This window comes from Prionailurus viverrinus, chromosome D4 (genome assembly GCF_022837055.1).
Source record: "Prionailurus viverrinus isolate Anna chromosome D4, UM_Priviv_1.0, whole genome shotgun sequence".
NCBI lineage: Eukaryota > Metazoa > Chordata > Mammalia > Carnivora > Felidae > Prionailurus > Prionailurus viverrinus.
The window spans coordinates 13,205,001-13,230,232 of NC_062573.1; the positions used below are offsets into that span (position 1 = coordinate 13,205,001).

Sequence of the window (25,232 nt, forward strand, 5' to 3'; positions counted from 1 at the left end):
CCACAGAGATGCCAAAGCATCCCAGTCATCGCGTATCCACCTGGAGCTACCACCTTCATCCTCAGGGGCCGGGGTGCCTTGCTGTCTGGAACCCCACATACAAAGGAGTGAAACCCTTCAGTCACCCACCCCCACTGCTCAAGGCCAAGGGGGAGGAAATCCAACTGGGGTGCTCTGGGAGGAGGGGGGCAGGGTAAAAATTACTTCACCATTATCTCCCCTTCCTCCTCAACCTCAACAGTCCTCAGAAGGTCAAGTGTAACACAGCCAGGCCAAAACCCTCCAAGTTCACTTACAATATCTTGTTGACTCCATACCTGCCAACATCACAACTGAAGTTCTGCAAGAAGCTCGTAGTCCCTGCCTCAATGCCTCCAGCCACTGACCACTTCCTCTGAATCCCAGACCTCCTTCCTCCCAGTGACTGACCTGTGAGACCCAAGGTCACATCACCTTGCCAACGAGTCTCTCCACTTTCTTAACATCAAGGGACGCTTTTAAAAATGAATTTCTTTTTTGCCTTTTATTATGAAAACTTCCAAACAGATACAAAGGTGGAACAAATGATGGGGCACCTGAGTAGCTCAGTCGGTTAAGCCTCTGACTTCGGCTCAGGTCATGACTGCACGTTTCATGAGTTCCAGCCCCCATCAGGGTCTGTGCTGACATCTCAGAGCCTGGAGCCTGCTTTGGATTCTGTGTCTCCCTCTCTCTGCCCCTCCCCCGCTCATGTTCTGTCTCTCTGTCAAGATAAAATAATCTAAATTTTTTTTTTTAATTGGGGCGCCTGGGTGGCTCCGTCAGTTGAGTGTCCGACTTTGGCTCAGGTCATGATCGAGCGGTTTGTGAGTTTGCGCCCCACGTCGGGCTCTGTGCTGACAGCTCAGAGCCTGGAGCCTGCTTTGGATTCTGTGTCTCCCCGTCTCTCAGCCCCTCCCCTGCTTATACTCTCTCTGTGTCTCTCAATAATAAATAAATGTTAAAAAAAATTTTTTTTAATTTTTTAATGAAATAATTAACTTCCAGCTGCCCATCATCTTGGGTGGATCAGTGGTTCTCAGTTTATGCTTACTCTTATTTTTTTTTTTTTTCAACGTTTATTTATTTTTGGGACAGAGAGAGACAGAGCATGAACGGGGGAGGGGCAGAGACAGAGAGGGAGACACAGAATCGGAAGCAGGCTCCAGGCTCTGAGCCATCATCCCAGAGCCCGACGCGGGGCTCAAACTCACGGAGCGCGAGATCGTGACCTGGCTGAAGTCGGCCGCTTAACTGACTGCGCCACCCAGGCGCCCCTCTTTTTATTTTTTTTTAATGTTTTATTTATTTATTTGAGAGAGAGAAAGCACAAGAGTTCGGGGGTGCATAGAGAGGGAGAGAGAGAGAGAGAGAGAGAGAGAGACAGAGAGAGAGAGAGAGAGAGAATCCCAAGCAGGCTCCAAGCTGTCAGCACAGAGTGATGTGGGGCTTGGTGTCACGAACCTGAGCCAAAGTCAATAGACAGACACTTAGCCGACCAAGCCACCCAGACACCCCAGTTCATGGCTACACTTGTTTTATCTTTACCCCCATCCATTACTCACCCAGGACACCTGGGTGTCTAATATCCCTCATCCTAAGACACCACAGTACTTTGAGACTTAAATTATTTTTTAAATTATTTATTTTAAAAGATGTCCCCAATTATTTTGAAAGGTGTGTCTATTCACTACTCATCCATCCATACATTCAGCTAACACTTTCCAAGTCACTCCTATGTGTCAATCTAAGAGGATTCACAGACAAATTGAAGACCCCCAGATTCCAGGAGCTCCCAGTCTATGATGTCACACTTGAACTGCCAGAAGTCCTGTGATGTCACTGAGTTCACCACCCTCCCCCCCACACACCTGGTGTCAGGCAAGATCCCTTGTATCCTACACCATCTCAGGTGTGCGGGGCCCATGACACAGGGATCCACGCTTGTCTGTTCTCTGCTGCAGCCTCAGGACCTGGAACAGGGCCTGACACATACTAGGTTCTCGATAAATATTGGTAGGATGAACAGGTCATGTGCACAAGAGCTTCTTCCCAGGTCCCGCCCTCACGCCCCCTCCTGAACTCCAACTAGGTGAGGGGGACCAGTGAGAATGCAGAGGTAGCACTGAGGAGATCTATCATCCCACTGGGCAGAGGCCAGCCAGGACCAGGAGACCTGGGCCCCAGCTATGTCCCAGACCCACTGTGTGACCTCTTACTAGTCACCTAAGGTCTACCCAGGGAGCCTGGGCCAAAGAAAAATGACCGAGCCAAGTGGACAAGGCCTCAGGGTCTGGCCTGCCTCTCCAGGAACTGTGCATGGGCTCCTTAGCGCCCAGGCAGGGGCCTGGCACGGAAGAGGCCTCCTCTGTTTGCTGAATAAATGCTGAATGAGGAGTGTGGCTGAGACAGTCCTGCCCCATGCAGGTCCTAGGCTGCAGGCCACCACCCAGAGATGAGTCTCCAGGACAAAGTGCTGACGCAGGGACAAAGGGCAGGGCTGGCCACGCTCATCCCATTAGCAGACTCTGAGACACCACGCCGCCCAGGGGAACATGGGGCCCTGTCCCCCACCAACCCAGCCCTCACGTGGGCCCCCAAGCAGAGGTTGCTGCCAGACACAGTACCTGAATCACACTCTGGCAGCCTTCCACCGTGTCCGTCACCCCCAGCAGCACCCGGTGCCTCAGGAGGGCTCCGTTGGCAGCCGCCAGCCTAAGGTCCGTGTTGGTGTTGGCCTAGAAGACAAACGCCAGGCTCACGGTCAGATCTCCGCCCTGCCAGGGAGGTCTCAGGCCCTGAGCCACACCCACCTCTAGCAGCTGTCCCACCTCTAGATACCATGGGGGCAATCCTGGCATCGAGACACATCCATTGCTCCCCCTATAAAGTGGGGTTGTGGGGTTTGCAGCCAATAAGTTCAATAGTGTCAGACAGCTGTGGGTAGAAGCCCAGCCCTGCTACTTCCCAGCTGGGTGGCCCTGGACAAGTGACGCTCCTCCCCTGAGTCCTGCTTTCTTCAGTTGTAGAATACGGACAATGTCCCTACCTCCTAGGAACATGGTGAGGCTGAACTGGGACTGTGTGTGGAACACTTAATCCAGTGCCTGGGACACCGTCCGCTGTGCTGACAGAGATATCTGCTGGCGGTGGGGTGGATGGGTTTGAGCGCTTATTGTGAAGAGTGCCTGGCCCTCGGAAGGGGACTCTGGGAATCCAGCTCCCTCTTTTCCTACCCAAGCCAATCTGGGGCCATGGATCGAGTTGACTAAGCAGATGTTAAGCAGCCCGGGGGGAGGAGGGAGGAGGAGGAAGAAGCGTGTCAAGACCGAAGTGCTGGTTTGGAGAAGAGACTCCCTAAGGATTTAGAGAGGCAACCAGATGACAGCCAGGTGGAGGACAGTCAAGGTCCCCAGGAGTGTAAGGACTCCCTTAGAGAGCTTTTGGAAATGTGAGAAAGCCCTTTGGTTGTCACAGGGATGGTACAGGCAATGCTGGCACTTAGGGACAAGGACTGGGGATGCCTTCCACTGATGACAAAGTCCCATGAGAGGCAATCCCACAATCGGAAGAGGGGTCTCCCGGCCTAACCAAACTCCACATTCCCCACCAGATGTGAACACAGGTGAATAAGCTACTTGTAATTCTGACCGGCCAACCAGGTTCTATTTGACATGTAAACCTACGGTGTTGTTTTCTTTTTTGAAAGTTTACGTTTATTTAGTTTGAGAGAAAGAGAGCAAGTGGGGGAGGGGCAGAGAGAGAGGAAGAGAGAGAATCCCAAGCAGGCTCCATGCTGTCAGCACAGAGCTCAATGTGGGGCTCGAACTCACAAACCATTAGATCATGACCTGAGCCAAAATCAAGCGTCAGATGCTTAACCAACTGAGCCACCCACGCCCCTTACGTTGTTCTTGTTGTTGTTGTTTTTAAATGGGTCTAAAATATACTGAATTTTCTAGGAATGCTATGACTATGAAAACATGGGGTGATTATATTTTGTTTTGCCTAGAGTGTTAGTAAGGGTTATTCACCCTAACCTGTATCACCAAGAGTTCAAATCCTGGCTCTGTCTCTCACCCCCTGTACAACCTTGGGCAAACTACACCCCACTTCTCTGCCCCCACTTCCTCATCTCCAAAAGCGGAGATGGGGCGCCTGGTGGCTCAGTCAGTTAAGTGCCTGACTTCAGCTCAGGTCATGATCTCACAGTCTGTGAGTTCAAGCCCTGCATCGGGCTCTGTGCTGACAGCTCAGAGCCTGGAGCCTGCTTCGGACATGTGTCTCCCTCTCTCTCTCTCTCTGCCTCTCCCCTGCTCATGCTCTGTCTCTCTCTTGCTCACTCTCAAAAATAAATAAACATTAAAAAAAATTGTTTAAGTGGAGAAAATAACACCTCCCTATAACAAGGGTTATAGTAAGGATGGAATGAGTCAACCCACATTGAACACTTGCAAGAACGAACACTCCATGCCTGTCAACTAATGATATCAGTTCAGTGACAATACTGAGTTGCAAACTTTGTCTTCCCCTGTTCTTTGTTGGCCACAGATATTTTTCAGAACTTCCACATGCTTTAGAAACCTGCTTTACTCCGCCCGGGATACCAGGCAGAGTCTTGTGTGCCTTCACAAACCTCCCAGTCTTGAGAAAGGCTAATAATGCCCCAAACAAGGCGAAAACAAGGCAGTGTGTGCAAAATGCTAAGGCTCTCAAGGCTGCTATGGTACAAGGACACTAACAGGAAGAGGGACAGATGATGGTCGGGAAGGGGGAGTTGCATAGTCCTGAGTGCTGAGGGATCCGAGGAGGAAGGAATCCTTGAGCTGAGGCAAGACCAGAGGAGCCTGTGTGACCGCAGACTGGTTACTCTACCTCTCTGAGCTTTGGCTTCCCCACGGGCAAACAGAGGCAATGTAACAGTTGATACCTATTGGACATCTACATTATATTAGGTACTATTATAAGCACTTTGCATACATTAACTCATTTAATTCTCCCCAAAATCTTCTGAGGGAGCTACGGTTATTATTTTTTTAATGTAAGCTCTACGCCCAAAGTGGGGCTTGAAGTCACGACCCTGAGATCAAGAGTTGCATGTTCTACCAGCCGAGCCAGCCAGGTGCCCCAGGGGAGCTACAATTATTATCCCATTTTACAGATGAGAAACTAAGGCCATGAGAGGCAGAGTAATAACTTAGCCCCGGTTGCAGAGCTAGCCAACGGCAGAGATATCCTGCCGCCTCATATGCTTGGCGGGTGTAGACAGCCGGTGCCAAACACAGAGCACACAGGAGGCGCTCATTAAATGGTGGTCATTATTAGGAGTGAAGGAACCCCAAGGTTCCCTGACTGAACAAACACTGATGGCAGGGGGGCCACTGCATACCTGGGGCCCCCATGCTTTACCTCTGAGTAAAGACAGAGGATCTTATATAACCTGTGCCCTGTGCCTAGCACACTGCTTGGTACTTGCAGGGGCTTCATAAACACTGAGCAAGGCAGGAAGGAAGAGAAGAAGGTGGATAGCCACTGTGGGCATTCTCTAAACTGCATGAATTGCATCTGCACCCTTGAAGCACCTGCCAGCTGCCAGGTGTTTCGCTGGCTCTTGCTAAAGCAAAATAGTCTACTTTCTCCCTGCCCCAAGAGAAGTTTCTTGCGGCAGGAGCAGCCAGTTCAATTTATTTTATATGCCAAGCACCAGAGCCATGAAAGCTTCAACAGAGCCCAAGGGCAGCATTATTTCGTCAGCCTTGTCGCAAAGCCCAACAAAGATCTTTTCAGAATGATTAAGCCATAAAGTTCCTATTTGTCCCTCTGAGCACAAGAACTAAATGGAATTCACACCCCAAACTCTGACCACATTTCCCAGCATCCCTCTCCTCCTGAGTTAAGCCAGAATGGATCTCCAAATCCAACTCTGTGCCAGGTACTGGGAGGAGCTTCTTAAAGCAGCTGGAAAGACAGTGGAGGTGTGGTAGGCAGAGTGATGGCCCCCAACGGTGCCAAAGTCCTACTCCCCAGAACCTGTGAATATATAAAAGCAAGGGGGAATTAAGGTAGTAGATAAAATTAACGTTGCTAATTAGCTGACCTTAAAAAAGGGAGATTGTCCCAGATAATCCGGGCAGCTCAATGTAATCACAAGAGGCCTTAAAAGTGGAAGAAGGAGGGATGCCTGGGTGGCTCAGTCAGGTAAGCATCCAACTTCGACTCAGGTCATGATCTCGGGGGTCATGAGTTCGAGCCCCGCATCGGGCTCTGTGCTGACAGCTCAGAGCCTGGAGCCTGCTTCAGATTCTGTGTCTCCCTCTCTCTGTGCCCCTCCTGCACTCATGCTCTGGCTCTCTCAAAAATAAAGAAACATTTAAAAAACTAAAAAAATAAAAATAAATGCAAGTGGAAGTAGGAGCCAAAAGAATCAAAGATATGGGAAGGTCTAGACCCGCCATTTCTGGCTTGGAAGATGGGCAGAGGGGTTATTGGCCAAAGAATGCAGGTGGCCCCCCAGGGCCTCGAAAAGGCAGCAAACTTCATCATCCCCCAAAGGCTCCAGAAAGGATGCAGCCCTGAAGTCCAGAACCATAAGATAATACATTATGTTTTTTTAGCCACTGTGTTTATGGTAGTGTGATAGGGAGCCGTAGAACGCTAGTGCAGTAGGGTACTGACTGAGAACATGGCTTGGCCTTGAATCCCAACTCGGCCATTTACTAGTGTGAAAGGGCTCCGTAAACCCAAAACACCCTCCTCCCCTGTTCCAGACTCTCAAAACACAGCTTGCTTCCAGAAAAACAACCCACAGGGATTAGACAGGAAAGACAGAAAGGAATTAATCACACATGTGATTTCATTTCTTTCAGTCACTGGACTCATGGGCCCGCATGGTTGCAGAAATCCTTTGAGGCAGGGAAAAGAGAAAGATCAGACCTGGGCTTGTCCTGCCAGAAACACCCTTTCTGGAGGGAGCGTGGCTGGGGTCTCCGAACATCTCACCTTCCTCTGGTGTCTCTCGAAGATGAGCACGAGGGTCAGAGTCAGGCTCATGGCAGCCAGGGTCACGAGCAGCACACCTACCCAGTGGTTCCCCAGGGCAAACATCTGGCTGGTGGAGTAGATGTTAGCCCACACCACCACATAGAACACCTGTGAGAAGCCAGAGAAAGAGCATGGTCAGGAATACCAGTCCTGGAATAAAGCAGTTCCATTCAAAGGGACACACTCTTTTGGACATGTCTGACGCCCTCCTTGGAGTCAAAGAGCTCACAGGGCCAGGAAGGGACTGATCAGGGTCTGTAGGAAGGAGCCCTTGTTCCCTGTCCATAAGCAACAGTAGAGAAAAGGGGTTAGAAATGGCTACTCTGGGGGCACCTGAGTAGCTCAGTCAGCTAAGCATCAGAGTCTTGATTTCGCCTCAGTTCATGATCTCATGGTTCATGAGTTTAAGCTCTACAGTGTGGAGCCTGCTTGGGATTCTGTCTCCCTCTCTCTCTGTCCCTCCCATGCTTTCTCTCTATCTCTCCTCAAAATAAATAAAAAGAAATTTAAAAAGAAAACAGGATAGTTACTCTGAATTCTTGCTCACCTGGATTTTATTTTTTATTTTTCTAATTTATATCCAAATTATTTAACACATAGTATAATAATGATTTCAGGAGTAGAATTTAGTGATTCATCACTTACATATAACACCCAGTGCTCATCCCAACAAGTGCCCTCCTTAATGCCCCTTGCCCATTTAGCCCACCCCCCTACGTAACACCTCTCTAGCAATCCTCAGTTTGTTCTCTGCATTTAAGAGTCTCTTATGGTTTGTCTCTCCTTTTATCTTATTTTTCCTTCCTTTCTCCTATGTTCATCTGTTTTGCTTCTTAAACTCCACAAATGAGTGAGGTCATGATGTTTGTCTTTTTTTAATGGACTTCTTTCGCACAGCATAATACATTCTAGTTCCATCCACGTTGTTGCAAATGGCAAAATTTCATTCTATTTCATCACCGAGTAGTATTCCGTTGTGTATATATATATATATATATATATATATATATATATATATATACACCACATCTTATTTATCCATTCATCAGTTGATGGACATTTGGGCTCATTCCATACTTTATCTATTGTCGATAGCGCCACCATAAACATTGGGTCACCCGGATTTTAAATAAAGCAGAAAAGGGCAGAAGGCCTGGGAGTGAAATAAATTTGATTTAGAAGTCCACAACGAGGGGCGCCTGGGTGGCGCAGTCGGTTAAGCGTCCGACTTCAGCCAGGTCACGATCTCGCGGTCCGTGAGTTCGAGCCCCGCGTCAGGCTCTGGGCTGATGGCTCAGAGCCTGGAGCCTGCTTCCGATTCTGTGTCTCCCTCTCTCTCTGCCCCTCCCCCATTCATGCTCTGTCTCTCTCTGTCCCAAAAATAAATAAACGTTAAAAAAAAAAATTAAAAAAAAAAAAAAGAAGTCCACAACGATCCTTCAACAGCTACAGGTGGCCTTGGACAAGTTATTAACAACACTAAGCCTCAGTTTCCTCAACTGTAAAATGGGGATAATACCTACTTCACAGGTTGTTATAAGGGTTAATCAGCATATATAAGCTCAACACTTGTTGAAGAATTAACAAATGCCAGTGGCCATTCCTTTTCCTTTTCTAGAAGCAGACGTGGGAGTCAAGAGTGCCATTTGGTGGGGTGCCTGGGTGGCTCAGTCAGTTGAGCATCCGACTTCAGCTCAGGTCATAATCTCACAGTTCATGGGTTTGACACCCGCATCAAGCTCTGTGATGACAGCTCAGAGCCTGGAGCCTGCTTCAGATTCTGTTCCTCCTCTCTCTCTGCCCCTCCTCCACTCTTTTCTCTGTCTCTCTCTCTCTCCCAAAAAAAAATAAACATTAAAAAAAATTTTTAAGAGTGCTATTTGACCATTTATATATACAGAGAAGCAGCAAATCAGAGTGGTTAAGGGCACAGATGCTGAAACCAGACTGCCTGGGTTCAAGTACTGGTTCTGCCATATGTGTGTGTGTGTGTGTGTGTGTGTGTGTGTGTGTGTGTATAGGTGTACACAGATATTTATACGTATGTGTCTTTGATGAGTGTACATATACACATACACATATATGTTTATACACACCCATGTATTTATGGTGAGAGCTGGAATGGACCTACTTGTTGTTGAACAGATGGGGAAACCAAGTCCCAGAGAGAAGACAAGTCTTTCTTTTTTTTTTTTAACATTTTATTTATTTTTGAGAGACAAAGACAGAGTACGAGTAGGGGAGGGGCAGAGAGAGAGGCAGACACAGAACCCAAAGCAGGTTCCAGGCTCTGAGCTGTCAGCACAGAGCCCAACGTGGGGCTCAAACCCACAAACAGTGAGATCATAACGTGAGCCAAAGTCAGACACTTAATCGACTGAGCCACTCAGGTGCCCCCCAGAGAGAAGACAAGTCTTAACCAAAGCCAGACATTGAGTCCAAAGTCTCAGTGGTGGGTCTGTAGATTCCCAGTCCCAAGCCCTGCCCTTAGTAAACCCTGCCTCCAATCCTTTCCCTGGGAATCTGGTTACGACTCTCTCCCATACGTTTCCTCTTATACCAAATCCAGGTACACGTGTACTGCTCTATCCCAGGCGGCCGGGCCACCAGCCCCAGACCCGTTACCCACACCAAGAGGCTCCAGAACACAATGCCCAATTCAGCAGTGTGACGGGGGGTGGGCGCGGCAGGTCAGTGTGCGGCCCCCCTGCCTCCTTACCACAGCAAAGGCCAACCGCATGGGCCTGGAGTTGTAGATGATGTATCGCCTCACTTGGGGCTCCAAGAGAGCGCTTTCGGCCAAGCTCCTGTACTGGTCGGCGGGGACCTGCTTGGCCATGCAAGGGAAAGAGACCAATCAGCCACGGGGAACCACTCCCACCTCCTTCCTGCACGCAAGCATGTCATTTCCAGTTCATGGGACTGTCACATGGGAGGGGGACCAGGCACCTTCCAGGCTGCCCCGGAAGGCAGACTGAGGAGCTCGGAGCACTAGGAGTGGTAATCACAGAATGCAGCTCAGGAAAGGATGAGTGCCCTGGGGAGGTGGGGTAACTCGAGACCCAGGAGGACGCCCTTGGTGGGGGCAGAGGGGGGGTGCGGATCTTGCAGCCCGAGGCACAGAACCTCACAGCAGACCCAAGAGAGCCTAACAGTTAAGGCACAGGCCCTAGAGTCAGTAGGCTGGGTCCAAACCTTGGCTCTTCCATTCACGTGCCAAGTAACCCCACTTCTCTGAGCCTCAGGTTCCTCATTTATAAAGTGTGGACAAGAACACGCACTTGTAGGGGTGGTGTGCATATGAAATAACATGATGCATATGCAATACTAACGTGTGTGTTGCAAAATAAGTATATGTGTACCATGTAGATACATACAGACATCTCTGGGGGGGGGGGGGGGGGCTCTGTTCTGCCTCCAGCGGTTATGTGTTACTTTGACAGATGTGTGTCATATCTAAGTGTACATGCACACTGGCCCAGTATGGTCCGGTCCGTATGGACACTCGATACATGTGAGCAGGTACCAACACTGCAACACCAATAACGATAAATACCGCCCAAGGCTCTGAAAACTCGCATCTCTCTGCCCAAACAAAAATGGCATAGCACGTAAAGGCCCTGCGAGAGTGGACTGCTCAAGAAAACAGAATCGAACCATTAAAGATGATGTCTGGGAACATGGCAGAATAATATGTGGACTGTTTTCCCTGGTTAAGAAAACCCCATCTGAAGACAACTGTTGAAGAAAAATGTTCTTCTGTACAAAGGCTGACAGGAAACATGGCGTGATAAACCAGCCATTGTGCTGACGTGGGGTGAGTACCGTCAATGTGGAAAGTTTCCCTTCAAGTGATAACATGCTGATTTAAACAATAATGCAATTCAGTCCGAAAGAAGTGAACTCTAAAATCTGCAGGGCAAAATGAGCAGTGTATCTTTCCTGTCCACGGTTAGTCCACATTATTTTCCTTACTCGTCACAAACACCCTGTCTGATAGGTATTAATGTGGCCCTCATTTAATAGAGGATGAAACGGCCACCCGGAGAGGTTAATTCACCTGCTGAAAGCCACCCAGACAGATCTGCATCCAGACCTCTGATCTGAGAAGCCTAGGCTTCAAATCGCTGTGCTTCAAAGCACTGCATGATTATCTAATAAATTCACGTACTCTTCCGTTGAATATGCAGTTCCCTCTCCTAAAATGCCCTTCCTCCTGTCTACCCAGCAAGCCCCTATTTTTCCTTCAAGATCCCAGATCAAGCATCTGCTCCTGTGTGACGCTTTCGAAACCACCACTCCCCCTGGCGAGTTCATCATTTTCTCCTGTGAAGGTCTTCGGTGCCTTGTACATGCCTCTGCCGCGGCATTCGTACCCTGCTGACCTGACCCGATTGGGCGCGAGTCCACCTCCTGTGCTGGGCCCCATGAGCTGCGTGAGCACAGGCGCTGGGTACTGGCCACCTCTATGGACCCCAGTGCCCTGCGCAGTGCCTGGCAAACAACGAGCACCCCAAAACACGCACCTGTTAAGTGAAGTAACTGGGAGGAGGAGACACTCCTAATACATCTTCCTTATACCTCCCACCATACGGAGCCCAGAGTACGTGTTTAACAAACGTTTTGTGGACAACTGGATGAAAGGATAGGTGGACGGGCCAGCAGGTAGGTGGCTGGAAGGAGGGGAAAATGGCAGGGTGTCAATAAAACCCGCACTCACCTGAATGCCCCAGGTCTGCAGTTGCTCTTCTGCGACGCCCAGATCGAAGGCGATGGGCGCACAGGTGTTGTCGATCCGCAGAACCGTGAGGACCTGGCCATTGCGGAGCTCTGAAAGCACACCAGAAGCTTCACCTGGCTGAGCGAGCACCACTGTGGACAAGCCCGGAGCCCGATGGCATCACCTCCTCTGGCCATGAGAACCTTCTCATGGCAAGGAGGGACGTGGTGGCGGTCCTCGAATCCCCACGCGAGAAGGACCGAACTTGACCAGAACCCCTGAGGAGGCAGAACTGAGACCAGAGCCTGGAGGCTACCCGGACACAACGCAAGACCCTATAAAGGAAGAACCTCCCAAGAATGAGAGCTGTCCAAACAAAGAATTGGGAGTAGTGAGCTCCCCATCACAAAAGATTTTTTTTTTAATGTTTATTTATTTTGAGAGAGAGAGAGAGAGAGAGAGAAACAGCAAAGAATGAGCAAGGGAGGAGCTGAGAGAGAGGGAGACAGAGAACCCTAAGCCGTCAGCGTGGGGCCCGACGCAAGGCTCCATCTCGCGAACTGTGAGATCGTGACCTGAGCCAAAATCAAGAGTCAGATGCTTAGCCAGATGAGCCACCCAGGAGCCCCAGAAAAGATATTTAAGCAGACTGCACAACTAAGTACATGGAGAAGGTGATGTTTCAGACATTTGTATGAACACCACCACACAGGAAGCTCACCCAAATATTACATTCCCAGCGGGCTCCGTCTGACTGTGGTAGGCAGAACAATGAACCCCCAGACATGTCCCCGCCGTACTCCCCAGAACCTATGAATATGTTATGTTACACGGCGAAGGAGAATTAAGGTTACAGACGGAGTTAAAGTGGCTAATCCACTGGCCCGAAATAGGGGGGTTCTCCTGGGCTGTTGGGGTGGGCCCAATGTAATCACAAGCATCCTTAAAACTGGAAGAGAGAGGCGACTGAAGGGTCAGCAGGGATGTGACCAGGGAAGAAAGAGACAGAGATGGAACACTGTTGCCTTTGAGGTGGAGGAAGGTTCACGGGCCAAGCAGTATGTGTGGCTTCTGGAAGCTGGACACAGATTCTCCCTGCGCTCCTGAAGGAAGGCGGCCCTGCTGACACGGGGGCTTTAGCTCCGGGAAGCCAGCGTCAGACTTCCAGCTTCCAGAACTGTCAGAGGACGGATCTTTCGCCAGCCACTGTGTGGGCGGTAATTGGTTAGGGCAGCCACAGAAAACGAAGACGCTGACTTACTGGTAACCCCTCCCCAGGGTATCTGCAACTCACTTGACAATTCAAAAGCACCAACTGAATTAAGCGTAACCTCACAAAACACCACACATCAACTCAGTCTGGCCATAAGCCAGGCAGGACGTCGACTAGGCCAGCCCAATGAGGTCTGCTGGGGTGAAAGCCCCTGGGGACTGAAACCCCTCAGGCCCAGGGAGGAACAGCCAAGGAATGAAGCTAAATCTACCTTCTGCTACCAGTAGAGAGAATCTGGACAGAAGGATCCAGATGTCCTTCCACCACAGCAGGAGGTCCTGTGAGCCACCCTGTCAGCAGCCACGCAGCTGGGGTGGGCAGGAGAGGGGGGATCCCCAGTGTTCAGCCATGCGAGGCTGGGCCTGGATATGCTGGCACATTTTCTGTGGGCGAGGCTTAGAAAATGGGGCAGCATGAAGAGATTAAACCATAAATACATTATCTGCTGGCCCAAACTTCCTGTCACCTGAGCCTAGCTCTGGGCAATATATCTTTTTTTTCTTTTAATTTTTTTTAATGTTTATTTATTTTTTTTTTTTTTTGAAGGAGAGAGAGACAGAGCATGAGAGGGTGAGGGGCAGAGAGAGAGGGAGACACAGAATCCGAAGCAGGTTCCAGGCTCTGAGCGGTCAGCACAGAGCCCGGCGCGGGGCTTGAACTCACAAACTGTGAGATCATGACCTGAGCCGAAGTCGGACGCTTAACTGACTGAGATACCCAGGCGCCCCTGAGTCTTTAAAACCAAATGACTAGCCCTACCTTCCTGACAATTCCTGCCCCACCCCCACCATTGTCTCCACCTCCTCACTCAGCCCCTCTCTGGGCCCTGCCAGCTGGGCCAACAAAATGTCTCTCAACTCCACGCACCTCCTGGCATCTCCACCACAACCCAGGCCAGGCTACCTTCACCTCTCCCTTGTGCCCTTTGGCAGCCTCCTCATTGGTTTCTCCAAACCTACCCGCTTACAATGCATTCTCCACACATCAGCCAGTGCGTGAACTGGATGCTATTAGTCCTCTGAGTAAAACTTTCAATAGCTTTTTGGTGTTCTACTGACAAAAACCAACCTCCTTACCACACTTGCCCAGACCTCTGAAGAACCAGCCTCCTGCCAAACTCACCTCGAGCCATTCAGCTTCCTTCTGTGGAAGGCCAGCGTCCTTCGTTCTTGGAACAGTGTTCACTCCCACCCCAGAGCCTTTGCAAATGCTGTTCCCTTTCCCTAGAACACTTCCACTGGGCTTCACCCAGTGAAATCCTATTCATCATTGATATTCCAGCTCATTAACCACCTCTCAAGGGAGTCTTCCCTGACACTACACCCCTAACAGATCAAATCCTTCTGCCAAACCTACTCAGAACTGCTCTTCAAAGAAGTACATATTCAAAGATAAGTACATACGCTTGCAATTATTTGCTTACATAGGTTTTCAACTAATTGATTAAAGTCTATCCCCCAATGTGGGAGACTATGTACTCCCACACTGGTTCTGCTCAACACCGAATCCCCGGAGCTGGGTTCATACCTGCCATACAGTAGGCACTAAATAAATGTTTGATGTATAAATGAATTGACACGACAGAACCCTGGCCCCTAACCCCCAATTAGAGTTCTTTTTTTATGTCTTTTTTTTTTTTTATCATCTGTCATCTCAACGGTAAAAGAGCATTGGATGCCCTGCCAAAAAGAACTTTATTTGCTTTCTTTTCTTTTTTTTTTTGTCTCTTTTTTAAGTTTTTGCAAGAAGGAAGGGGTGTGGAGGCAAGGTGGGGAGCCAAGGAAAGTATAAGCTAGACAGCTAGCTATAGGAGTCAAAGGGCAGCCCAGCCTCTCGCTCACAGAGTAGCCACAAAAAAGCGATCTAGGGACGCCTGGGTGGCTCAGTCAGTTGAGCGTCCGACTTCGGCTCAGGTCACGATCTCGTGGTCTGTGAGTTCGAGCCCCATGTCGGGCTCTGTGCTGACAGCTCAGAGCCTGGAGCCTGCTTCATATTCTGTGTCTCCCTCTCTCTCTGCCCCTTCCCTGCTCATGCTCTGTCTCTCTCTGTCAGAGACATTAAAACATTAAAAACAAAAATAAACATTAAACATTAAAAAAACATTTAAAAAAAGAAAAAGTGATCTAAATCCCTGGCCTGCTTCCTTGCTTGGAGGGGGATCATATCACCACACGCAGCTTTGCAGAGATGATGAAAATAAATGCTCGGAGAAACACAGGGGTTGAATAACTGGCCACTGTCGTTGCCAATTTAAAAGCAAGCTTGTTGGGACTCAAAAGTTACAGTAAAGCAACCCATGCATGGATTTAGTTGTATTCGTTCTTACCCTCCCACTCCTGGATTTAAGGTGGCTTTATAAAAATAAAATATGAAAACAGGCACCTGGTTGGCTCAGTTGGTTAAGCGTCCAACTTTGGCTCAGGTCATGATCTCGCGGTTTGTGAGTTCAAGTCCTGCATTGGGCTCTGTGCTGACAGCTCAGAGCCTGGAGCCTGCTTTGGATTCTGTGTCTCCCTCTCTCTCTGCCGCACCCCCACCTGCATTCTGTTTCCCTCTCTCAAAAATAATAAATAAATAAATAAATAAATAAATAAATAAATAAATAAATAAATAAATATAAAATTAGATTTAAAAATAAAGCAAGTGTGGGGCACTTGGATGGCTCAGTTGGCTAAGCATCCAACTTCAGCTCAGGTCATGATCTCGTGGTTTGCGGATTCGAGCCCCACGTCGGGCTCTGTGCTGACAGCTCAGGGCCTGGAGCCTGCTTCGGATTCTGTGTCTCCCTCTCTCTCTGCCCCACCCCCACCTGCACTCTGTTTCTCTCTCTCAAAAATAATAAATAAATAAATAAATAAATAAATAAATAATAAAATATGAAAAGATAAAATTATAAAATTAGATTTAAAAATAAGCAAGTGTGGGACACTTGGGTGGCTCAGTGGTTAAGCTCAGGTCATGATCTTGTGGTTTGTGGATTCGAGCCCCATGTCAGGCTCTGTGCTGATACCTCAGGGCCTGGAGCCTGCTTCGGATTCTGTGTCTCCCTCTCTCCCTGCTCCTCCCCTGCTCTCTCTCTCTCTCTCTCAAAAATAAATAAAGATTTTAAAAATAATAATAAAAATTAAAAAAATAAAAATAAGCAAGCGAGAGAAACTAGACAAAAAGAAAATAAAGGCAGAAATGAGTTTGCATAAGGTACAATAAGAATAGCTTCTAAGTATTGAGCCCTTACCAGGCACCAGGCACAGGGCTGGGGCTTCAGGGTCCTAATCTCATTTCATCCTCCAAGAGCCCTAAAAGGTGGGTACCACTGTCAGAGAAAAGGGAACAGAGCCTCTGAAAGGCGAATAGACCTGCCCAAAGTCACCAGAGGAAATGAAAGTAAGAAACAGGGGCAAAGGCAGTGCCCAAAACCTGGGCGGTCACACCGGGTGGGGCCACAGACCAGCACCCCATTTCACGGCACAGCACAGAAAACCCATGTGGACCGGGGTACTAGGCATGGAGAACACCAGCTGCTTCCCTACACTGGCTCTTTGCACACCAAAGACTCTGCAGGATGACTCTCTTTGTCTTTCAAACCAAGTTCCTGGATTCCTGGCAATAATCTCTCTCATCTGTTCCTTAGAGTGGGAACAGTAAGTCTCTACTTAGAAATACTTTTATTACACCTAGATAAGAAAAAGAACTTGAAAAGTGACCAAAGGAATGGGCATTCACAGGTGTGTGTGCACGTGTGTGTGTGTGTGTGTGTGTGTGTGTGTGTGTGTAGCAAGGAGGAATTTCCTACAAAGAAGCAAGAACTGGCTTGCCAAAAACCAGTGGAGCGATGTCTTCAAAGTTCTAAAGGAAAATTATTTCATTCCACTCCATCCTACTGGTGTGTAGGTGTGTGTGTGTGTGTGTGTGTGTAAACTGTTTTACCAATAACAGTAGTAGAAGAAACCCTTGTTTTTAAGTAGTCAAGTTTCAAATCATCTAAGTAACCAGCCGCAATTCAAAATGCCAATGCCCAGCCACCCATTCATCCTGTTCATTCAACAAAATACGTACTGAGCATCTACGACAGGCCAAGCCTGTGCTAGGTACTGCAAATGCAGGAATGAACAAGACAACACAGAGCCCCTGCCCTCGTGGAACTTACATTCTAGTAGAGAAGCTGGAGATTCAACATTTTATCACACAGGTCAGCATTTAATTACAGACTATGCTAAGTGCTATGGGGAGAAGCAGGAATGTATCAGGGAGTCCTGGCTTAGGCTGGGACATCAGGAGAGAGTTCCCTATAGAAGGGATATTTGAACTGAGCTCTGAAGCATGAGTGGAAATTAATCAGAAGAAAGGAGGTAGGGAAAGAGCATAACAAGCTGAAGAAAGAGCAGATGCAAAGGCCCTGAGGCAGGACAGCATGGCAGGAACAAAGAACGGGTAGCAGGAGCCACTAAGGCAGGCCTTGCAAGCCAGCGATTGACAGATCTTCACACTAAGCCCCATAGGAAACACTGAAGCAGAAAGTGACATGGTCTGTTCTGCATTTTTAAAAGGTCACTCTAAATGTCACATAAATGGAAGAGGCAAGAAGGAGAGATCAGCTAGGAAGATACGGCAGGGATCCAAGCAGAAGGTGACAGCGATTTGGTCTAACAAGATGGTGATAGAGAGAATGGGGAGAAATGACAGACAGGCCTAGAAATGTATCCTAAAATGCCCACCCCTAGCTAAAGGCTCTCCTGTGTCCTTCACTCCCCTCCCCTCCATTGTGCTATGTGAGTCCAGCCCAGCATCCTGGGGAGAGGGGAGGGAAATAAAGGGTCATGACCTTACCTTGCCCCCAGCCTGGGGGACGCCCTCCAGGCAAGGCATTCCAGCCAGGAGAGGAGGTGGGCAATGGGCCGGCTGCCCCGCTGGGGCCCATCTGAGGTTCGCAGGCCATGGCAGAGAGCCAGCTGGGTTTCTACTTCCCCATCTTGGAGCTGTGGTTCATTCTGGAGCGGCCAACTCAGCTTCACTTGCCTTCAGAAAACAGCACAGGAAAGAACTTCAGGCCTGGGCAGGCAGGGCTTCTTGGCCTTGCCAAGGCCAAAGACATCCCAAAACCAGAGAGAGCCACCAGGAGTCTTTCCACTGACTTTGCTCTTTCCATCTTGCTGAGGAACATTCTCAGGAGTGAAGAGGAGGAAATAAAACCCTCCAAGGGAGAACTGAGAACTTCCCTGTGGTCTTGGGTCTTCTCTAGCTCAGACACATCTAGACACTCACTTGGAACTCATGAAATGACCAGGCCCCACTCCCAGGCATCTGGGAGTTCTGTTCCCTTATTCAGAGCACCCAGGCAACCAGGCACAGAACCAGTATATTCATCATGGGGAGCCTTATTTATACAAAGGATCTCAAACAGCTTTCCAGAAGACATTGCAAAATACAAATGAGAAAAAAAAAAATCAGGATGGTGGGAAATACAGAAGAAAGAAAGATTGAAAGAAAGAAAGAAAGAAGACAAAAGAAAGAAGAAAGAAAGAAAGAAAGAAAGAGAAAGAGAAAAAAGAAGGAAAGAAGAAAAGAAAAAAGGAACAAAGGAAGGAAAAAAGAAAGAAAGAAGGAAGGGAGAAAGAAAAGAAGGAAGGAAGGAAGGAAGGAAGGAAGGAAGGAAGGAAAAGAAAAAGAAAGAAAGAAAGAAAGAAAGAAAGAAAGAAAGAAAGAAAAGAAAGAAAGAAAATGAGAACCATGAAGAACGAAAATAACCAGATATTCAGGCAATCAAGGTCCCCAGCAGAGGCAGTGGAAGTTTCTGCTGAAGAGCATGGGCTCCAGGTTCAGACTAACCAGTTTAAACAACGGTTCTACTACCTACAAGTTAAGTAAACTTGGGCAAGTGGTTTAACCTCAAAGAGATTTAGCTCCCTATCCTCAAACAATGGTACCTTCCCCCCAAGGCTGTCACGAAGAATCGGTGCAGTGATACATATAAAGGGCAGACAAGGGCCTCTGGAACAAAGGACACATCCCACAAATACTAGCTCTCACTGTTGCTGCTTTGAGGTTTGGCACAGTTGTCACGCCTGAGCCAAGAATTTGGTTTTGAGCTTCCAGGTGGCCAAAGCTAAAACAGAAATACTGTCAGTTAAATACTTCCTGTTCTCTATTAGGAGATGAGAAACAGGAGGGTGAAGAAGGCAATGCATCCTCCTGGCATTTAGTGCTAAAAGACCTTGGAAACACTTCCAAAGTCTCAGGAGTTGGGTCAGTGACAGCACAGTGGGCATGGTCATGACCCTAAGCCACTGTCGTCAACAAAGCAGCAATGTCCTTCATGGGGATTCTCTTGAAGCCAAAGCAGAGTCCCCAGTGCCACACACTGGCTGGAGCCTGCACTTAACTCTCTCTGTGTCTGCCGGGGGCCCTGAGAATTACCCATCACCAAGGAAAACCTTGCCTACGTCCCTGGGATGACACCCCAGCCTTGCTAACCATCTTGGTGAAAGTCCAGTAGAGTCGGTTTTTGCTGCCATGGTTCCTGATGCTGGTGAAAACAAGTGTCCTCTGTCGGGGGCACACATCTGCTTAATTCCAAGCTGGCCGGAGGGCGGATCGCCACTGCTCAGATCTCCAAAAGAGGGGAGGCTGACTCCCACACCCTCACCACCCTCCGTTTCTCTCGGTCTTTTAAAAAGGACCGGATACATAATTTGTGGGGCCTCCTGCATAATGAAAATGTGGGGTCCCCTTTTCAAAAATGACAAAGAATTTCAAGATGGTCACAGCAGAGCATTAACCCAGGTTGGGGGCGGGGGGCTTTCTAAGTGGGGGGGCCATGTGTCTGAGCAGGCTGCAGGTACCTCAAGTCAGCAGGGACTTTAAGCTCCAGAAGATCACTTGGGGTCACTAACCTGCCCTGTACCCAGCTCTGAGGCCACAAAGTAACAAAATGTTATGAAAAAGCAATGACTTGAATACCCAAGAGCCTGGATTTGAATCCCTGCTCAGCCACTCACGTGCTCTGTGGCAAGGTTCTTAATTCCCTGAGCCTTGCTGTCTCATCTATAAAATGGGAACAGGGAATCCTCCCTGGCATGGCTGCTGCAGGGATGACAGAAAGAGATACAGGCATGACATCCAGGACCCTGCTCACCAAGCAGGCCTCTTTCCTCAGAAAGAGAGAAAACTCAGAGTCAAAGATATAAAGAGACCTGCCCATGACAGGGTGGCTGGAAGATGTAGGTAGGACCAAGAGGGGAACCGAAGTCCAAGCGCATAATTGCTAGGCCCTGAGCCGCAGGACCCAGGTCTGGCCATCTCTCAGCCTGTTCTTTAATGCACCTTAAAGGAAAGAAAACAAAAAAGACAGAGAGAGTGGGTCCAGGGAGGCTATGTCTCCCAGGCATGGTGCACAACAAATTCCTGCTGGCTTCTGAGATGCTGATCCCCCCCCCCACCACCACCACCAATGCCTGCCCACAGCAGGTATTCCCAAATACTGCTCTGCATTAACCAGACTATGGCACCACCCCTTACTTCCTTCCTCTTATCTTACATGCCCCAGAAGCACAAAACCAACAACAACAGCCCAAGGAAGCCTACCCTGCACCTGGCAATTTCTGAAGCCCTTCCCCATCTCCTCTGATCATCTCCTGGGCCCATGAGGCGAACATAAACCTTAGACCCATTTCCCAGACCAGAAACCCAGGGCCGGTCATAGCTAGCAGCCTGCAGCCCAGAGAAGCTGTTCAGGAGTCTCAGAAAGGCCTGTGGGACACAGGAGCCTGCCCTCCCTCCTCCAGGCAGGAGGGACCACCCACAAGCTGGAGCTGCCCAGACACTCTTCCCCTATGGAAAGTTTCCATTAGTTGCAAAATCCCACAACTTGGCATTGTCTTTGAGAAGCAATCCCAGCATCCCAGTTGGCCCAATTAGCTTCCCACAAAGTCTCAATCAGAAGTCATTCATTTGCCTGATAATGTGTAATGGTTAAAAGGTACCTGTATAGTTGTACCATTTCCCTCCTGTGTGACCTGGAGCAAGTCACTTAACTTCTCTCTGCCTCACTTTCTTTACATGTAAAGGGTGATAATAATGGTAACTGAGACTAAAACTGTTTGTGCATGTAAATCACTCAGAGCAGCACGGGGCATATAGGCATCACCGAAGGAATACACCTATCACTATTTTTACTCCACCAACATTCCCTAAGAACCTTGAAGTGTCAGGCCCTGTGCTTTCTTGACTCTAACACCAAAAGCAAAATCTTAAATCCTTGGTCACCCCTCCCTGCTGGGGAATCCCACATGGTGGGAAAGTTGAACTCAGAAAGGGAAATAAATAATGACCAAACTAGGCAGGCAAAGGGAGCAGGCAGGACATGGGGGGCCTCAGAACCCTGGGGTGGGGGAAAGGCTTTGCAGAGGTGGCAGTGAGAGAAAGGGCTGCCAAGCAGAGAGACATATAGACCAGAGGCCAGGATGGGCCCCACCAGGGCCCTCTGCCCTCACCCTGCAGCCCCTGGTCCAACCTGGAGGCTGCAGAGGGTGGAAGGGATTTTAGCAACACTGGCCAAGGGCTGACATGGACCCATCACCTTCCAGCATGTCCTGGGCTCACCATTCTGCTCAGCCCCGCACCAGCCCTAGGGGGACCTGGGAGAGAGACCCAGACAGGGTGGAGGCAGAGCCAGAGAGTAAGCACAGCCCTGGGGCTCCAGCAACTAACTGGTCATCCACTCCCCAGTTTCCTTAGTTTCCTTTGCTGATGCTGCATTTTAACCAGAACTTCCAGTCATACGTCTTTTTCTAATTAGGTGGTAAGCCCCTGCAGACAAAGAGATCCTTAAGTCCCGCTGAGCAAAGGTCTCCATTAGTGCAGACAAAATGCCCAGGCTCCCCAGGAACCTTGTGCCTCACTGAGGTGGACGAGAGAGAGAGAGAGAGAGAGAGAGAGAGAGAGAGCTTAACAGTTTTCTCGAGTCAGGTTTTGTTTTCATTACACTGGAAAGCCCCAACAAAAGGCCATAAGAGGGCCTGTCACAGAAGTTTTAGGGTGGAAAAGACTTGAAAGACAATGGGTCCAAGCTCTCCATTTTGCAGATGAGGAAATTAAGACCCAGAAATGAAAGTGAACTATCCAAGGTCAAAGAGCCAGTGCAGGACGGAGTCCGAGCAGGACAGGGCTCATTCGGACCGTGGATGTCCCGCCACACCTGGCCTTGGCCTTGGGCAGCTGTCCTGCTCCAGTCTCTGCCTTCAAGTCCTGTCCACCGAGTCTCCCTCACCTCGGAAGCCCCCCCCCCACCGGCCCCGGCCCCCAGCCCCCAGGAACTGCCCGAGAACGCCTCCCACGCACGACACGCGCGGGAACGGGGCCCAGGGCGCACCGAGAGCCCGGCCGCGCCCGCGCCGCCGACCCCAGGCCGAGAGAGGACGCCCAGGCGGCCGCGCCGCTCCAATCTGGGCTCGCGGCCTCCCGCGCCCGCGCAACCACCCGGGCGCGCGCCCCGAGCCGCGCACACTCACCGCTCGCGCCGCCGCCGCCGCCGCCGCCCGGGGACGCGGAAGGTCCGGGCAGCCGCAGCCCCTCCGCGCCGCAGCCTCCGGCATCCGCGCCCCGCCCCGCCCGCCCGCCGCGCTCCGCGGTCCCGCCCCCGGCCGGGCCGCCCCGCGCCGTCACCCCACCGGGAGGGGCCGCCCGCCCGGCTCCTGGGGCCCAGAGGGTGACCTCCCTTGCATCAGCCAGGCGCCCTCCGGGACGCCGGGAAGCGCCTCCGCGCCCGCCGACCACGTGCACGCCTCTGGGGCCCTCGGGGACCCGGCCGCCCGACCCGAGCCTCCGCACCTGAGTCTCCCGCCCGCCCATCTAACACAGGCGCGGCCCCGGGGCGGATGGGGCGGATGAGGCCGTCTTGGGGACCAGAAGCTTCTCATCTGGTGCATCTAAAACCCTAAGAGCATCTGTTGGAGGATCAGGCTACCTGAGCTCCGAGCCAATTCTCTGGGCTTTTTTAGATCATCTCCGGTCAAGTGGTTCATGTCCTGGTGTCTTCGTTTTCTGGACAGATCATTTCATGGGACTGTAAACCTTTAATGAGATAGTCTGTATGAAGTGTTCACAACTGCCGGACACAGAGCTGCTCACCAGACATTGGCTGCTGGACGCACCCCTCCCACTCCGGGCTCAGAGGGGTCTATATGGAAAAGTGCCCCCCCCTCCCCCCCCCCCCCCCCCCGCCCCGGGAGCCCACGAACCTTGCGTATTGCTCCATAGGGCCCATATGGACATATGAACACGCCTGTGTATTTCTACCAAAGGGAGCCTGTTCTACTCTGTTGGGCACCCTGCATTTTCATTCAACAGAGTTCCCTGGTGTTCACCTCATGCTAAACACTCCGCTCTGCCTCCTTTCGAAGGGAGACATAAATCTGCAAATATTGTAGGAAGACTCTTTCCTTTGTCCCTCTCCCCTGGAGGACACATGGGGGGTGAGGGGGATGTCCCCACTGGCTCCCAGGCCTTGCTGGGATGGTCCTAGCCACGTTGCTGTGTACATGCCCCAGCCTGCATTTCTCCAAGTGGACTTGCTGAGTCAGAATGGATGCATTCTTAATTTCAACAGATGTTGCCAAATTGCCGGGGGCCTCTGAGGCCACAGGACTTAGTTGGCTGAGTGCTCGGCCTCAGGGTGGAGTGCTTGGGGGCAGTGAGCAGCAGTGATTGAGGAACAGAACAGTAGATACTGGCCAGGTGCCTTCACTCACCAGGCAAGTAGAGATCCAGGCAGTAGGTAACTAGAGATGAAGTTCATTCACTTATTCAGCAATGAAGGACACTGGTTGCCTGCTAAGTGCCAGGCCATTGTACTGGGCAGCACTGAACAAGATACACAAGATCCCTATTTAGTTTGCCTAATTTCTGAAAACACAATTTGGGGACATGAGAGTGAGCCCCGTGGGATGTTGGAACTTTACTAACTGCTGATGGGATGTCGAAAGGGATCCTTTGGCGGGTGTGTGGCCAGGTCAGCACCTGTCCAAATCCTGCCTGTCTGGCAAGGCCCACCCCCTGCATGAAGCCGGGGACTGAACTCCTGTCCTTCCTGCCAGGCTCCCTTCACTCCCATCCCCACTGCTTGTCACTCCAGCATGAACTTAAACGTGTTGATGCATTAGTCCCCTTTGCTAGGGAGGCACAGAAGACCTGGGCCTTTGGAACTGGCTGACCAAGCGTTGTGGTCAACTTCCTGGCAGACGAACTTGCACAGGTGGGCTCACCTCTCTGAGCTTCAGTTCCCTCCTTCATGAAAGAAAGGTAACAGTATCTGCTAAACTGAGAGATGGTCAGACTTAAGGGAGACGATGGATGAAGTGCTTCATGGGAAGTCTCCAGTGGGAGTGAGCTGCATTCTTGGACAGCAAGGCAAAGCGCCTCGTGCTTCTCTGAAACTTCAGCACATGGTTAAGTGCTGGCTCTATGGCATGAGGGTGCAGGGGCTCCACCTAGAAGAGAGAATGGTGACTCAAATCCGGTAAAAGGTGAGTAAAATCTAGTCACGTTCGCAGACTTAGCTAGCAATATCTTGATGGATTCACAAGGCTGTAGGTGGCAAGCCCAAGCCCCTCTCCACCCCCAGCCTACCCTGACCTAATGTTTACTAGCTCTCCCCCAACCCCAAAGTCCAAGAACACGGAACATTTCTCAGTTCCTCCTACACCCCCGTGCCCTTGCTCACTTCCCATTCTCAGTGGTCTCCATTCCTCTCCATCTGGAGGGTAACCCTCAACCCCATTCCACATCATCAGCTGTCACATTGTCAGGTCTCAGCTGAAAGGGCCCTTCTTCTGGGTGGGAACCCTTTCCTGTGCCCCATTCTCATAGGTATCCTTGTTTAACTAAGGCCGACCCCAGCACATGATGTGGTCATCGCTCAATGTCCCCTTCCCCCAAAAGAGAAAAAAAAACCTTTAGCACATAGAGCGGCTTCTGCCCGTGCTCTTAGCTGTCCCCCAGCACCCACCCCGCCCTCGGTATTTGCTACCTGCATCTGAAGTAGTGAATGAAAAGCTGTGAATGCAATCAGCAGGGCTTCAGCTACAGATAAATCCAGAAAACCACAGGCTCCGGCCAGAGCCACCATTGCTCAGCAGCTCTACGCTCTGCACCGTCGTGTTTGCAAGGGTTACAGACTCGTGTCTG

General features: G+C 50.2%; 1 protein-coding gene across 4 annotated transcripts in view; it reads right to left on the reverse strand.

Annotated features, from left to right (window-relative positions):
- TMEM268 (transmembrane protein 268) overlaps positions 1–25,232 on the reverse strand; it is a 34,934-nt gene that overhangs the window by 8,579 nt on the left and 1,123 nt on the right. The window contains exons 1-7 of one of the 4 annotated variants that reach the window (XM_047829986.1): positions 22,389–22,465; positions 19,524–20,372; positions 17,880–18,068; positions 11,780–11,889; positions 9,779–9,886; positions 7,018–7,167; positions 2,646–2,756 (exon numbers count right to left, since the gene is read on the reverse strand). In XM_047829986.1, coding sequence (XP_047685942.1) covers positions 2,646–2,756; positions 7,018–7,167; positions 9,779–9,886; positions 11,780–11,889; positions 17,880–17,988 — 588 coding nt within the window. In that variant the 5' untranslated portion in view covers positions 17,989–18,068; positions 19,524–20,372; positions 22,389–22,465. Of the gene's footprint in view, positions 1–2,645; positions 2,757–7,017; positions 7,168–9,778; positions 9,887–11,779; positions 11,890–17,879; positions 18,069–19,523; positions 20,452–22,388; positions 22,466–22,558; positions 22,627–25,232 lie in introns of those variants that run through there. The other 3 variants (XM_047829987.1, XM_047829988.1, XM_047829990.1) reach the window with 3 other exon arrangements.